This window comes from Helianthus annuus, chromosome 4 (genome assembly GCF_002127325.2).
Source record: "Helianthus annuus cultivar XRQ/B chromosome 4, HanXRQr2.0-SUNRISE, whole genome shotgun sequence".
Taxonomy (NCBI): Eukaryota; Viridiplantae; Streptophyta; class Magnoliopsida; order Asterales; family Asteraceae; genus Helianthus; species Helianthus annuus.
The window spans coordinates 149,487,349-149,504,030 of record NC_035436.2 but is presented as its reverse complement, the minus strand read 5'-3'; the positions used below and the strand labels follow the sequence as shown (position 1 = coordinate 149,504,030).

Here is a 16,682-nt window from a genome sequence, read left to right as displayed (position 1 = left end):
CTGGTGAAACCAATGGAAAGTAAAAAGGTGGAAAGAGTTTCATACCAGGCTCTAGGTGCTTGTTTCAAGCCATACAAAGCTTTGTTTAGCTTGTAGACATGATCTGGATAAAATGGATCCTCAAAACCTGGAGGTTGACAGACATATACCTCTTCTTAAATCTTACCATAGAGGAATGCACATTTTATATCCATTTGGTACACCTTGATATTGTGGTTAATAGCAAAGGCTAGAAAGAGTCTGATTGCTTCAAGTCTTGCAACAGGAGCAAATGTTTCATCATAATCAATTCCCTCTTCTTGTCTGTAGCCTTGAACCACAAGCCTGGCTTTATTCTTGACAACAATGCCCCTTTCATCAGTTTTGTTTTTGAAGACCCACTTTGTGCCAATAGGACTTACATTCTCTGGCAGTGGTACAAGCTCCCATACTTGTTGTCTTCTGAACTGTTGGAGCTCTTCTTTTGCATGGCCTCTACCTAGCTGTTGTCTTTCAGTGCCTCTTGGTACTTGACTGGCTGATGGAGTGATAGAAAGCCAACAAAAAGACAAATGTTTTGGGACTGCTTTCTTGTGAGCACCCCTTCATTGATGTTGCCAATGATTTGATCTGGTGGATGAGATTTCAAGAAGATTAGCTCTCCTTGGTAGGGAATGACGGCATTTTGTGGTGAAGGCTGCAGATGTGTATCATCTGAGCTAACCACTGCTGTTTACTTTGATGACCCAGCAGTGGTTTCAAAAGGTGGAGGCATTGGAGGTAAAGGTGTGAACACCTGCTGACTTTGATCCACTGTTTGAGGACTTTTGTCAGCAGTGTTTGATGAGGTGGAAGCAGTGGTTAAGGGGCTACTTTGGTCAACAACTGTTGAGGTAGCAGTGGTTAAGCTTTGACAACTGTTTTGAACAACTGATGCTCCCCCTTTTGAAGCAGACTTTTGAGGAATGATGATTTCGTATCCATAGTCTGGTAATGAATCCTCTGATGGACCTGCAGTGTTAGTCTTGACAACAGTATTTTCAAAAGTGAATTTTTCAAGATCGAACAATTCTGCAGGATTTGCAGGGATTTTTAGTGATGAAAGTTCATTGAACTTTACATTCAAGGTCTCTTCCACTGCTTTGGTCCGTGTATTAAACACTTTGTAGGCCTTAGCAGTGGATGAGTATCCCAGGTGATATCCCATATCGATTTTGGCTGCAAACTTTGAGATAGAATCTTTTAAGTTCAAAATGAAGATGGGCAACCAAAAACTTTGAAATATGAGATTAATGGCTTTATTTTATACAGAATTTCATAAGCAGTCTTTTTGTGCCTGGAGTTGATTAAAACTCTGTTTTGGACATAGCAAGCAGTGTTTACTGCCTCTGCCCAAAAAGTTAATGGCAAACCTGAATCTGCAAGCATGGTTCTGGCAGCCTCAATTAGTGTTCTGTTCTTTCTTTCAACAACTCCATTTTGCTCTTGTGTTCTAGGAATGTTGTACTGCCTTACAATCCCTTTCTTCACACAGAAGGCATCCAACTCCTTATTTTTGAATTCTGTGCCATTGTCACTCCTGAAGACTTTTACTGGAAGGTCAAATTGCTTTTCAACCTGTATCACAAAGTCTTGCAAAATACCTGCAGTCTCATCTTTGGAGTGTAAAAAGAAGGTCCATGTAAACCTAGAGAAGTCATCAACAATAACCGAACAGTATCTTTTCTTTTTGAGACTCATGACTTGCACTGGGCCAAACAAATCCATGTGCAGCATTTGCAAACACTGGGTTGTTTTGGACTCTTCAATGGACTTAAAAGAGCTCTTGTGCTGTTTTCCTTTTAAACAGGAAACACAGTGTTCAGGACATGAAAACATTTCTTGTGGTAAGCCTCTTACTAAGCCATTTTTTGAAATTTCATTGATTGTTTTGAGATTTGTGTGTCCCAGTCTTTTGTGCCATAACTCTGTCTCTTTGTTAGAGCCAGCTAAGAACAGACAGGCATCAGCTCTGGGACACTCTCTTGACAAGTCAACAACATAAACATTACCACTTCTTTGAGCAACAAGTTTTGTTGAGCCTTTCTTGATTATTGCTTCAATCTTACTAACCATTTCTGGTCAGACAATCCTACAACAACCCTTTGTGAAGAATGATCCAAACCCTTTATCACTCATTTGAGACACACTCAGGAGGTTGAATTTCAGATTATCAATAAGATTGACATTTTCAAATTTTACATTTCCAGACTTTACAGTACCAGACCCCAGAACTTTTCCCTTACTATTATTACCAAAGGATATATCACCCCCTCCATGAATTTTGAAATCTTGAAGAAGGGCTTTACATCCTGTCATGTGCCTGGAGCCTCCATTATCTACATACCAAAGACTATCTAAGCATGCAGAAGCTCCCTGCACATGAAGTAAAGGATTAGTTCAAAAAGGTTTCCAAATCCAACAGGGCTTTGGATGGGGTCTCAACAGTGTCTGGGATGGAGGCAGATGCATGGACAGTGGTTAGCTCAGGGGTTTGTACATTTTTGGGAATGTATTTCTCTAACCACTGTTGGGGGTCTTGACCTATCATCTGTTGATAACCAAAAGGATGCCTGTTCACTTTTGGTTTAGAGGGCTTTTTGTAAGTCTCATAAACGTGTGGAATCCTTTGGTATGATGCTTTTTCCTTGCCTTTTCTGAATTGATTGGCTGGAGGTGCATCTGTCACCTGTACATCCCTTTGAACAGATGTTTGGTTCAGCTGTTTTGTGACAGCAGTTTGGACAGGGATGAACAGTGGTTGTTTCTTGGTGAACTTAACAGATGATGCTGATGAACTTAAGGATGTTTTTGCAGTGTACTCTTTCTTCTTTTCATCAAAGTTATTGAGATACACACATTCCTTAGTTTTGTGGTTATCTTTACCACAGATGGTGCAGCTGGCAGCAGGTGAAATGTTGCTTGTTTTGTTTATATCATATGCTTTTAGATGAAAACAATCTTTTGTTAGATGATTCTTCTTTTCACAGAAGTCACAAAACAAGTTTTTGATCTTTTCTCTTTTCTTCCTTTTCTCAGATTCCTTTGTAACAGAGTTTTGAACCTCTGTTGGGATATCTTTGATAGGAATGACTCTTGCTTTTGGAGCTTTTACACCATCAGTGGTTGTGAAATCCATTGGTTTGAAATTTTCAAGGATATCACACTCATCAGACCATGTGGGTTTAAATTGGTATTTCTCAATTTCCTCAAAAGTTGAGGATCCCACAGATCTTTCCAGAGTAATTTTGTTACCAAGTTTGTTAGTTATTTTAACCTCTTGGCCATTTTTGTTGGTTGGTATGATTTCAGAAGAAACAGCTTGCATTGCAGCAGTGCTTGCAATGTCATCATATTTTCTATGACCTATACCAAACTTGACATTGCTTTTAAGCTGTTTCTCAAGCATAACCTCATACCCTTTGCAAGACTCCACCCACCTTTCACAGGTGATCTGGGTAGACTCTAACTCCTTTTTGCAAACTTGGTATTTTTCTACCATAGTTTGGAGTTGAGTTTTGGTTATGCTTTGTTCTTCTTTGAAACTGCTGATCTCTTTATCTTTTTCAGCCAATTTGTTTCTAAGTTCTTTCAATGACTTTTCAAATTTGACCTCATCAGACAAGATTTTATCTCTAAGGTTTTCATTCACCTCTTTAATGTTAGCAAATGCAATAATACAATTGTCTGAACACAATTTTTCAAGAACTTGAGGTGATACCTTAGCAGCAGCCATCATGGCACAATCACATTGATGATTATCTTCTTCATCAGCTCTCTCTTCTTTATCACCAGCTTTCTTCGGCTCTTCTTCCTCTTTGTCTTCTTTGGACCAAGGGTCGGTCAGTGGTTCAATCAGGGTTTCTGAATTTTCTTCCAGCAGTAGTTCACCAGCAACTGCAGTAACCACTGCTTCAGCAACTTCATCCACTGTTTCAGCACTTAGCTATTCACCTTCAGCTTCATCCCCTTCTGGTATTGACTCTAATGCCATCAAACAAAATTCATCATTAAAAGCATCATTAGAAGCATATAGAGCAAAATTTTCATCACCAAGCTCTTCAGGCATGCTGCTCCAATCAACAAAGCCTTGTGTGAAAAAGCTTTGCTGATCTGGTTGTGTCACAGTTGGAGCAGCTGTTTGAGGTGCAGCAGGTTGCACTTGTGCCTGAGGGACAGGGGCTTGAACATATTGAATTTGTGGAACAGTGGTTTGAACATAATGCACCGGCACAGGGGTTGCAGCATAATGAGCAGTGTTAACATGTGCTGCAGGGCCATATTGGGTATAGTGCACAGTGTTTTGTTGTTGTGGTCTAGGATTTGTGCTAGGGTGAGTTATTATGGGACCAGTAGTTTGACTCCTTCATTCTCTAGCAAAGTGACCTAGCCTACTACACTTGTAACACTTGATTTTCGATTTATCCAGCCCCACCCTTAAATTTCCATGAAGCCATGGAAATTTTCTCCCTGTTCTTTTATAGAACTTGCTTGTTCTTACACTAAGCAAGGCCAACTGATGCAATATGTCCATCTCCTCTAAGTCAGTGGGATCAAAATGTTGCAAATCATTCAGCTCAAAACACAAATCATCTGACATCTGGTTTTCAGTATTTGCTGTGAAAGCATAATTTGTAGAGTGAGAATCAGAGTTGACGAAGTTACCCCCAGCTGTTATGTCAATAAAATGATCATAACTCTGATCCTTACTACTACTGCCAGATTCTTCCTGACCAAACAGAGCTGTGCTGCCGAATGAATAGTCATCAGCAACTTTACCAGACTCTTGCAACCTCCTTTTTTGGTTCAACTCCCTTTCATAGGTCAGGAGTCTACCATGGAGTTGGGTCAGGGTCAGATCTTTGAATTCAGCTGAATTCCTGGTGACAAAAACAATTGTGTCCCATTTTTCTGGCAGTGATCTAAGGAACCTGCTATTTTGGGTTGCATTTGGAAATGTAACCTTAACAAGCCTTAGCTCACTGATGAGACAACTGAAACGTTCAAATTGTTGGGTTAGTGATTCCCCTTTGATGTGACAAAACGTTTCATACTGCTGATTCAGAATTTCCCTATCGTTTTCGATAACCTCCTCTGTTCCTCCGAACTGTTCCTTCAATGCATCCCACAATTCTTTTGCACTGTCACAATGTAACAGTCCAGCATAGATTTCGTTGGGGAGTGCAGAGGCTATGATGCTAAACGCTTTGGCATCCAGTTCAAACTTCTGAAAATCCAATTCAGTGTAATTTTCAGTTGGTTTAGGAACGGATTTTTTGGCGTCCTCTGCGCTTGGCACCATAGGAACATGAGGACCGAAAACGACAGACCTCCAACATCCAGTGTTTTGTTGAGCGAGGATGTGACGCATCCTTCGCTCCCAGATGTTGTACTCATTTCTTTTCAGCATAGGTGGTTTAAACAAAGAGCCAATGTTATTTTTATCATCTTGTGATTGCGACATCTTTCCGGTTGTTTTACAGGTACTGATTAATCAACTTTATCGGTGATTAAACCATACTCTGTTTTTCAACAAAACGAACAAACGAGCAGTATCAACAATTTCGAGCTGAACTATTTACGTCAAAATGATTGTTAGATCAAGTTTGACTGTCGTTGCTCTGATACCAATTGTTAGGATATGAGTTTGGATTGATTGTGATTTGTGTTTGAATTTAGATGAACAAATGAAAGAGTAGTGCAGCGGAATTTAATGGAACCAAACTTTTCACAATCAAACAGAAGAAATGCTATCAATCATACATTTTCTAACACTGAATCAAATGATTAAATTTATTTTTAAACTCTGATTACAATGTGTGTATGATATGCAAACTCCCCCTCAGCCTGAGCTCAGTGTTTGTTCGTGCAGAAAGAAGATGGTGAATGAGCTAAACAGGAACAGTACAGAGTACTATTCTATTTATAGGCACTTGCAAACCACTGAGCATCAAAGCTGACGTCACCATGAAAGTGACATCTAACCTCCTAACAAACTCTAACCTCTGATCTATACAAACACTGCTATGCTAACTACTGATATTACATTTCAATGCATAAACTAAACATAAACTGCTGCTGCATCTTTCCACTTCTGTGAACCCAGCAGTACTTGTCATGATCAGCAGTGCTTGAACCAAGGCAGTAGATTGAGCAGCAGAGCTTTAGTTCTTTTATCAGACTTTGTCTTGGTCAGCAGTTGTAGGTCAGCAGATTGCATGATCAGCAGATAGGAGGTCAGCAGATGTTGAAATTACTTTCAAGGGGAGAGACTTGCAACCAAACATCTACTTATTCTGAATCTGCTGCTGTGATCCAGTTTTGGCTTTTATTATCTGTTCCTTTGGTAGGGTTCAATCCCAACACTTATGTTGTCGCGTAAATCAATTTTAATAAACTTTATTGTGCGAAAAAAAGAGATATTTCAATAGGAGCTTGCAGCAAACAGGACCAAAGGTAACTCATTTGAATTTTATGTTGCATGTTCTCCAACCGCTACTATATACCCTAATACACAAAAATATTTTGAGTATAACTGGCAAACCGTCATATCTTATTACCATTAGAGTCACAAAAATATTCTGATATGATGTCTTCTACTATTGCATTCATTGGCATTTAATGGATTTGATTAATTCTTGATATTTGAATTGGTCATTTAACAAAGTATCTTTTCAAATATAATAATAACAACAACAACAACGGCGGCGGCGGCGGCGGCGACAACGACGACGACGACGACAACAACAACAACAATAATAATAATAACAACAACTTATTTCAAACTGTAAAATGAAATCATAAAGTAGTAAATCTCATAATTTTGAGAATTAAGTAATTAAAAGAAACAAGCCGTATTTTTATGATCTAAATCGTGAGGTCCGTTGCTATTATATTTATTTAGGCCAAGTATTTTATCAACTGGTGGTGGAGCATCAACTTTGGGATGAGCTAATTGCTCAAATTAGATGCTCCAATACAGGTTTTAGAGCCTAAACCAAAAGGTGTAAAAGTAATGGATCTCCGTATTTAAAAAATAAAGTCATTTGTATATGTGTATATGTGTTTTCAAGATCTTGAGATCCCTTGCTTGTATATCGTTTTTTTGACCTGTTGCTTGAACAACCAGTGGTGAAGCACCTTTTTTTGATGGACTAATTCTTCGTGATGAAATAGTTTCTCCAAAACCATTTTTTAAAGCAACATAACAAATCGGTAAAAGTAGCGGATCTCAGAGTTTAGAAAAAAGTCATTTTTAAAACAAGACATACGTCTGTTTCCAAATTCCAGGATGTGCTACTTTTAAACTTTTTAGTACGTTGCACTCGAAGTTGGTACTGGGACATCTACTTTATGTTGAGCAAATTGTGCATTAATAAAAAAGGTGTTCCGGTACCAGGTTTGGATGTTGTAGACTAAAATGTGCGAAAGTAGCAAATCTCGGAATTTTGAAAATTAAGTAATTTAAAAAAAAACAAGAAGTATTTTTGTCATCTAAATCGTGAGATCCGTTGCTATTATATTCATTTAGGCCAAGTATTTTAACAATTGGTGGCGGAGCATCAACTTTGGGATGAGCTAATTGCTTATCGTAGAATAGATACTCCAATACTAGTTTTAGAGCGTTAGACCAAAATGTGTAAAAGTAATAGATCTCCATATTTAGAAAATAAGGTAATTTGTATGTGTGTTTTCTAGAACTTGAGATCCTTTGCTTGTATATCCTTTTTTTACCTGTTGCTTGAACAACCGGTGGTGAAACACCTTTTTATGACGGACTTATTCTCAGTGGTTAAATAGTTTCTCCAAAACCATTTGCTAAACGAACATAACAAGATTTAAAAGTAGCGGATCTCAGAGTTTAGAAAAAAAAGTCATTTCCAAAACAAGACATACGTTTGTTTTCAAATTCCGGGAAGTGCAACTTCTAAACTTTTTAGTACATAACATTCAAAATTGGTACTGGGGCATCAACTTTAAGTGAGCAAATTGTGCATTATTAAAAAAGATGCTCCAATACCGGGTTGGATGTTGCAGACTAAAAAGTGTAAAAGTAGCAAATCTCGGAATTTTGAAAATTAAGTAATTTAAAAAAAAACAAGACGTAATTTTGTGATCTAAATCGTGAGATATGTTGCTATTATATCCATTTAGGACAAGTATTTTAACAATTGGTGGTGGAGCATCAACTTTATAATGAGCTACCCATCGTAAAATAAATGCAAATAGATGCTCAAATACCAGTTTTACACTATACCAAAAGGTGTAAAAGTAATGGATCTCCATACTTAGAAAATAAGGTCTTTTGTATCTGTGTTTTCTAGATCTTAAGGTCCCTTGCTTGTACATCTTATTTTTTTCACAAGTTGCTTTAACAGCCGGTGGTGAAGCACCTTTTTGTGATTGACTAATTTCTCCGTGGTGAAATATTTTCTCCAAAACCATTTGTAAAAACAAGATAACAAAACTGTAAAAGTTGCAGATCTAAGAGGTTAGAAAAAGTCATTTTAAAACAAAACATATATCTGATTCCAAATTCCGGGATGAGCTACTTTTAAACTTTTTAGTACATTGCATTCAAAGTAGGTACTAAGAGCATCCCCAATAAGGTGTATTTGAGTGTTTTTAAGGAGAGAGAAAGGTGAGGTGGATGAGAGAGAGTGTGAGGTGGAGGAGAGAAGGTGTGGTGATGTATGTAGGTGATGGGAGGGAGGGAGGAGAGAGGAGAGAGAGTGTTGTTTTTAGGTGATGGGAATGGGGCAAGAGAGATAATGTTTGTGATTGGTGGGGGCAATGCCACATTGGCATCATAAAAACATCAAAAAACACCCCTATTGGGGATGCTCTAAGACATCTACTTTATGCTGAGCAAATTATGCATTATTAAAAAATGCTCCAATACCAGGTTTGGATCTTGCAAACTAAAAATTGCAAAAGTCTAAAAAGCTCCAAAAGTTAATCCTGCCAAGTTGCCAGGTAACCTTTTACTTTCATTTAGCACATGTTACAATTCAATATGTGACATCTAAACTCAAAAATGAAGTATGATCCAACAATCAATAACAACATAACAGAATAGGTGTAAGAGGAGATGGGTTGATGGGCTTTGGGCCCGAAGGTGACAACAAGGAATATCCTACTTGTCTAACTGGTATCGACCGTTAGTGGTTTCTAGAAGCTCTCCGGTGCTGGCGCACCTTGATTGGAGCCACGTGTCCTAGTTGTCGGCCTTGTTGTCCCTCTGCCATCAGCAGGTGAGTGGAGATCATGGGGCAGTTGTCGCCGCCCCCTGATTGGTGCCACGTAGGCGTCCTTGTGTACTCTCTGTCTCCTGCACGTCAGTCGATCGTGGAGCACGATAGAGCACAGCCTGGTTGACGCCGATTGGCTCGTTCTTCTGCCATTCGTACCTTTGATACTTTTTGAAGTGGACCTGCACCGTAACACCTGTGCGACCCTTGCTGTGCACGTAACTAGCCCGCGCAGGGTTGTAGGAGTTGAATGCTCTTATTCAGAATACCAAGTGTGAAACTGAAGCTATCTCTTGCTTGGACCTTGCGCGAGGTCAGGTTTTGCTTAAACAGCCCGCACGAGGTCTATAGATTGATCAGCTTACTGACTAAGGAGTATGGTCCAGCGCGTGACCTGAATGGTCTGCACGGCTTTTTGGGACCATACCCCTTCAAGTCCCCCCAGTCTAGTGCTGCTCCATGCGCGAAGTAAATGGTTGGAGCTTTGGACTTAGAAAAAAGAAAGTGTGTTAGCTTTGAAAAGTGCTTGCTAGGTGTTGGTAGGCGGCGCGCGTTTAAGTGATTGTCAATTACTACGGCGCGACTACCAGAGTTGCCATTTGATAGTATTTTGCTTTTGAGTGTAAGCGCGCAGGCTCATTGGATAATCATGAATGCTGCGCGGCCTTTGCTAACTTCTGCATGAAGTTTGTAGTAACTTTGAGCGGGAAAAATCTCGAATTTTGAATTTTGACAGGTTGGTGCAAATGTCGTTGATGGCGACGTTTGAGTTGACTGCTGACACGACGATCATCATGCTGTCACTGACAGTTCGACTTTCGGTCAGGCGAGTGAGGCTCACGCGCGCGTGGTAACCGTCACTCCGAGAATCCTGCCTTACGTGGCAGCTGCTGATTGGATAAGCGCGTGGTGATTCCAGCACGTTTACCCATCGCATTAAATGCGATGGGTATATATATCCGACGATAGGAGAGAGGATTTGCATAATCCTTTATCTGCTCTCTCTTTTCTCTCTCGAATATTCAAAACTTCTTCAAATCTTCCGAGATTTTACAGCAGATCTTCAAGTTTTTCTTGAGCATTTTTCGAGTTTCCCAGAAAATAGTAAAATCTTCATATTCGAGTACTCATGGCTGAAGAGGAAGTTCAAGTTGAAGAAGGCCCAGTCCCTGTTCTCAACTGGGATCAGGGGCTGTTTGAACAACTTGTTAGAGGTGTTCAGTTTCCGCAGAGTGGGATGCCCGGTACCCTCAGCAAGGGCAAACGGCGGCCGATGCACCACTAGGTTACATCACTCTTTTCGCCGACTTCTTTCTTGAAGTCAACTTCCGTTTGCCGGCCACCCATTTTATGGGGGCGATTCTGCACTATTACGGATTTCATATTTCGCAGATGAGTCCAATGGGAATGGTTAGGGTTCGCCATTTTGAGTTTCTTTGTAGATCCCATGGGCTCGAACCTGATGTTGCGAAGTTTAGAATGATGTATCAGTTGATCAGAAACATGGGTTTTTATTCTTTTGCTTCTCGGAACGTGAAGAAAATCCTGCTGAACCCTCCTAAAAGCTTCCATGATTGGAAGATGAAGTTTTTCTTTATCAGAGAGGAGGTCATGCCCATCGCAATGATATTCCGGGAATCTGATGAGATTCTAAAGGAGGATCTCCCTTTGCCGAAGAAGGAGATGTGGTATGTGCGTTTGACTTCGACACCCAACAGAGTTTTTGGTGAGCAAGTGCTCGTTGCTGCAGGCATGAGCGATAGGTGGCCTGCGCGTAGTGAAGAGGTTCCCTTGTTGTTACTTAATGGCGAAGGTATGTCCTTTCTTTTTTGTTTTTTATCTCTGCGATAGTAGTGCCTGATCACCCCCTTGTTGATGCAGTTAAGCAGTTGTATCAAGCTGCTTTTACTACTTTTGGAGGGGCCATGGGTGTACGCCCCTTGGAATCTGGCGAGGCCTACTGGTATGAACAGATCAAGGACAACTTCATGTACCCTCCTGTTGGAGTCTTTGCCAATCCTCCCACTGCAATCGAAGGTGCGCATCTACCCAACCCCAGGCCCTTGCATGCTGTGACTTCCGTTGGGAAAGAGATTCTTTATCTTTCTAGCGAGGAGTCTGTAGGGTCATCGAATGGGGAGCTAAGTTCCTGGTCTAACATCTTTGCAGGTGTGTTGCGCAACCTTGGCATAGATCCTGAGGAGAAGAAGAAGAAAGCGGGCAAGAAGAAGACGAAGAAGGTGATAACCATTGATGCTGAAGCGACCGACAAGAAGGGCGGGAGTAGCCGCGCGACTGTTGCAGCCTCTGATAAAGGTACTCTTCGATTTCGGCAGAGTAACCTGGAGGATTATGTTGTTGCGAGTGACTCACTGGAGGGTTTGTCTCGTATAGGTGAGAAGAAGGCCAGCGCGGTTGCCTCATAAAGTTCTGGAAGCGCGGGATCCAGGATCCCTGAAGCTGGCACGACCCCTTCATCAATCGCCCTGGATGAAGTAGAAGAAGAAGAGCATCAAGAGGAGGCTTCTGCCAAGTTGGTGAGCAGAAGAGATCTAGGGAGGAGGCTGCTGCTGGCGCTAAAGCAGCGCAAAAAAATGTTGGCCCGGTGATAGGGAAGCAAAGTAGCATGCGCTCCCTTTACAAGTTTTCACCAAGTTAGTGCTATGCTCTCCATATTTTGTCTCCCTAGTAAAATTTCCTAACACTTGATTTCTGCAGAGGCTTTAAAGAAAACCCCTGAGAAAACTAAGGGTGTTGAACTGAAGGATCCGAAAGAGCCTGCGCCGAAGAAGAAGAAGTTTATCATCAGACCCCCCACGACAACTAAGAGGGAGGTTGAGAAAATGTTTGAAAAGCCTACAGGCAGTGAAATCCTTGAGAAGGAAAAGCAGAAAGAGATCGAGATGGTTGCTGCTACTGAGCATGCTACTGCACATAGTCCGGAAGCCACGCGCATCACGGGGCTTGACCAGCCCCCCCCCCAAGGAGAAAGAAAAAGAAGCTGCTCAGACAAAAGGGCCTGAGGTTGTTAAATCAACGGAGCCCGTGCAACCAGATGCCTCCACCCAAACTATGCAAGTGATATCTGCGGCTGGGGGGTCAGCTGCTACTGTACCCGAGCAAGCAGCACATAAAGAGACTACCACTGCTGCGGGTGGTGCAAGTGCTGGTGTTTCTGGCAGTGCTGGAGGTTCTGGTGGTGGTGGAAGTGCAGGCGCGGCTGGTGGTGCTGGAGGGTCAATGCCACAAGCTCCATTGGTCCTAAGGATACTTTGGGAGATATCTACTACAAGATATATACTGAAGAGGCTCGCGGTGATGCTCCCCACCAACCTGTTTGGGGTTTAAAGCAGAAAGACACATTTATGGAGTTTGCAGCCTGTCGGGATTGGTACTTGGGCTCCTTCCCTCCCGGTGAAGTTAACAGACAAAGAGCGCGTACCCATGATGGGTTGTATCGCGCTTACATTGTTGGGGAGTCCAACACTCGCGCTGCTAACCATCAGATTGTGCGCGAGTGGCGCACGATGGTTAGAGAGCGGGCTGACTGGGAGAAGTACCGGGAGCGCTTGCTAAAACAAGTCCAAGACTTCAAAAAGATAAAGAGTGCCTTTGTTGAGGAGAAGGCTGCTTTCGAAGTGGAAAAGAAATCTGAAGAATGGGGCCGCGAAGGCCTAAAGAGCAAACTTCAAGCCGCTGAGGAACTGTTGTCAAAGGAACGGGCTAAATGGAAAAAAGTATGCGAGAAGGATAATCAGCGCATGTATGCTGCCCGCTCCAAAATCACCGACCTTGAGGCTCAGATCGCCACTTTAAAAGGGAAGGTTGAGGAAGTCGAAGCAGACAAAGGGCATGTTGAGGTTTAACAAACTTAATCTTTTATGTTTCTTTTTATTCTTAAAATATTGCTAAGTCTTTGTTTCAACCCTTGCTGGCTGAGTTGAATACGCAGGTTGCAAGCAAAGATAAAGACCTAGCTGCCAAAGATGTGGAGATTGCGGAGCTGAAGCGCCGATTGTTTGAGGCCATTGACAAGAACGAATCATTGGAGATTGATCTTGAGGCTGAGAGGGTGAAGGCTGATACCGCCGAGGAGGCCAAGAAGAAGGCCGAAGAGGCGCGAGACATCAGCACTTCCGCCCTTAATGTAGCTCAAAACAACTATGCTGAGGCTCAATCAATCGTGGACACGCTAGTATCCGAGTCCGAGTGGATGCGTGGTAGAGGAGTAGATGCGGTGAGTTTCTCCTCTTTACCTTAACCTGTTTATTGTTGTTTTATTCTTATGATGTCTCTCTTTGTGCAGATCGCTAACTCTATTCTGAATGCCACTGAGCTGGATGGGGCTGTTGCCGCGCTTATAGATGCTTCGCGTGCCGTTGGGCATCGTGGGGTTATCTAGAGTGCGCTCATCATGTGGAAGAAGCCTTTGGCCAAGAGTTTGATACTCATCATTGCTCGGTGACTGATCAGGTTGACGCTATGCTAGCCCGCGCTGAAGAAGTCTACGACCATGTTTCGCTGCCTTTTATGGAGTTGGTCACCGAAGCGTTAAAGCACAATGACTGGGGCGCGCGGCTGAAATTCATCCTTGATCCTCCAGAAACTGTGGAGTTGACAGATGAGGAAGAGGTAGCCGGCAGAGATGGCGATTGCGATGGAGATGGTTATGAGTAGATGACAGGATTCATAGGCTGATGCCTTGTAATTTTCATGTTTTTAATTTTAATGTATCGTTGCGCAGACGTGCTTTTTGAATAGAACATATGGTGTTTGCTACTTATTTTTTCAAGTTACAATTATTGCATTGTTGTTAGAAACTTTGTTTAAGTTAGCGCGAATAAATGTAAGTGTGGCTCGTGTATAAGTGTTATTGCCCGATCTCGCGCTATGTTCGCGGAGGACCTTGGAGGCATAACTCAAGAGCTCATAATTTACTGAAGTGTTTTTGTGCTAATCAAAAGTTTAACATGCATTTGTAACGTAGAAGGTGTGATGATAAATCATAAGGCATAGCCAATGCTTGCATTAAGTAGCTTAGAAACAAGCGCGGGGCCAACATACATAATCGAAATAAAAGAAAAGGCGTATAGCCAACATAGGTAATTAAAAGGTGTGTGGCCAACATAGCTAATAGTAAAGGCGCGTGGCCAACCTAAATGACTGAAAGGCGCTTTGGCCGAAGGTGATCACATGTAACACTTGCGCAGTTGCTGCGCGTTCCAGGTGCACGGGATGATATGGCCATCTAGAGTGCGCAGGTTGTACGCCCCTTTTCCTAGCACTTCGTGAACCAAGTATGGGCCTTCCCATTTTGGTGCTAGTTTCCCAGGGCGCTCTGCGTTAGAGGCCTCGTTATCCCTAAACACGTATTCTCCTGGGGTATACGTACTGATGCGCACTCTGGCATTGTAGTATTGCTCCAGCTATTTTTGTACTTGGCCTATTTGATTCGCGCGATTTTGCGCCTTTCTTCGAGCAGGTCCAAGTCTAAATGGCGCTCTGCCTCGTTGTCAATCTTGTTGACTGTTGATAAGCGCGGCGAGGGGAGGCATATCTCTGCTGGGATAACCGCCTCTGAGCCGTAGACAAGGCTAAAAGGTGTTTCGCCAGTGCTTGTTTTTGGCATGGTTTGATGAGCCCACAGAATGCTAGGGAGCTCATCTACCCAGCCTTTTCTCTTGGTGCCCAGGCGGGCCTTTATCCCTTCAACAATGCTTTTATTGACACTTTCTACTCGGCTGTTGCCTTGAGGATGCGCAACGGAAGAGAAAGTGTGCTCGATGTTCAACTCTTTCATCCACTCTTGAAGGTCTTCAGAAGCGAAATTGGTGCCGCTATCAGTCACGATCTTGAGTGGGAGGCCAAATCTGCAAATGATGTGTTCCTATATGAATTTCCGCACCATCATTGCAGAGGTTGAAGTGAGGGCCTTTGCCTCCACCCACTTAGTGAAGTAATCAACAGCAACAATTATGAACTTCACTGCGCTAGGAGCTTCAGGGAAAGGTCCCACCATATCGATCCCCCACTGCTGGAAAGGCCAGACTATGGACACAGGAATCAGATCATTTTTTAGGCGCTGGGTTTTTGGAGCGTGTCTTTGACAGGAGTCTCATTTGCGCAGTTCCTTCAGAGCGTCAACGTGTATCCCTGTCCAATAGTAGCCAACGTTCATTATCTTTGCTACGACCATGCGCGGGCCCGCATGAATGCCGCAGATGCCTTCATGTATCTCCCTGATCAGATAACTTGCATCTTGAGGGTCCAAGCAACGTAGTAATGGCCCTAAAAAGGATCTCCTGTAAAGAATGCCCCCATTGATCTCATAGAACAACGCTCTGTTTTGTATTTTCCTGGCTTCCGCCTTGTTCTCTAGGAGGATTCCTTCTTGCAGATATTGAATGATAGGGGTCATCCACGAAGGTGGCCCTATCTCGATCACATTGACCTGGCGCAGCAGTACCGATGGGTTTTTCAAGACTTCAATTCTTACATCCTTGGCGAGGTGTTGAAATGCTGTTGAAGCGAGCTTGCTTAGCGCGTCCGCTGGCTTGTTCTCTGACCGGTTGATATAAACAAACTTGTAAGATTTGAACTTCTGAAGTAGCTCCTTCACTTGTTCCAAATACAAAGCCATGACCTCGCCCTTTGCGTCGTATATTCTGTTGATTTGACTCGCGATCAGGAGAGAGTCGACATGCGCTTGTAAGTTTTGTGCTCCCATCTTGATGGCCAGGCGCAAGCCTGCCAAAAATGCTTCATATTCTGCCTCATTGTTGGTATTTTTGAAATCCAACTTGATGGCATAGGTGAACTCATGCTTCTCTGGGCTAACAAGGCGCAAACCAGCTCCTGCGCCATCTTCATTTGAAGCTCCATCAGTGTATAGCATCCATAGTTCATCTGATGTATCTTTGATGGGAGTTTCTACTGCTTTACATTCCTTGATCTTGTCTTCAGGCACTTCGGTAATGAAGTATGCTAATACTTGGCCTTTGATAGCTGGGCGCGGCCTGTACAGGATATTGTGGCCCCCTAGTTTAATTGCCCACTTTGCCAAATGGCCTGATGTCTCTGGTTTTTGCAAGATTGTGCCAATATGGAAGTTAGTGAGAACAGTGATTACGTACCCAGTGAAATACCTGCGCAGCCTCCTGGAGGCGTGGAGTAGCGCGAGAACTAACTTTTCCATGGTTGAGTAACGTGTTTCTGGATCCGTGAGCACCCTACTAACATAGTGGATTGGAGTTTGAACTCCGTCTCTTTCTACCAATAATACTGTAACAACTGTCACTAAAATCAATAATTAGGACGATAATTAGTCAATAAGAAAACCCTAATTGAGACACCCAAATAATTCTGCATTAGCCCTAAAATTTTCAGAACAATCGGAAACAGGATCAGGGCCCC

The 16,682-nt window shown here is 42.5% G+C and overlaps 1 protein-coding gene across 1 annotated transcript; it reads right to left on the bottom strand.

Moving 5' to 3' along the window:
* Positions 1-15,384: 15,384 nt before the first annotated feature.
* LOC110933647 lies at positions 15,385-16,464 on the bottom strand. Its single transcript, XM_022176859.1, has one exon. It carries the CDS (start codon positions 16,462-16,464, stop codon positions 15,385-15,387), a length of 1,080 nt encoding a protein of 359 aa, XP_022032551.1.
* Between the last annotated feature and the right edge of the window lie 218 nt (positions 16,465-16,682).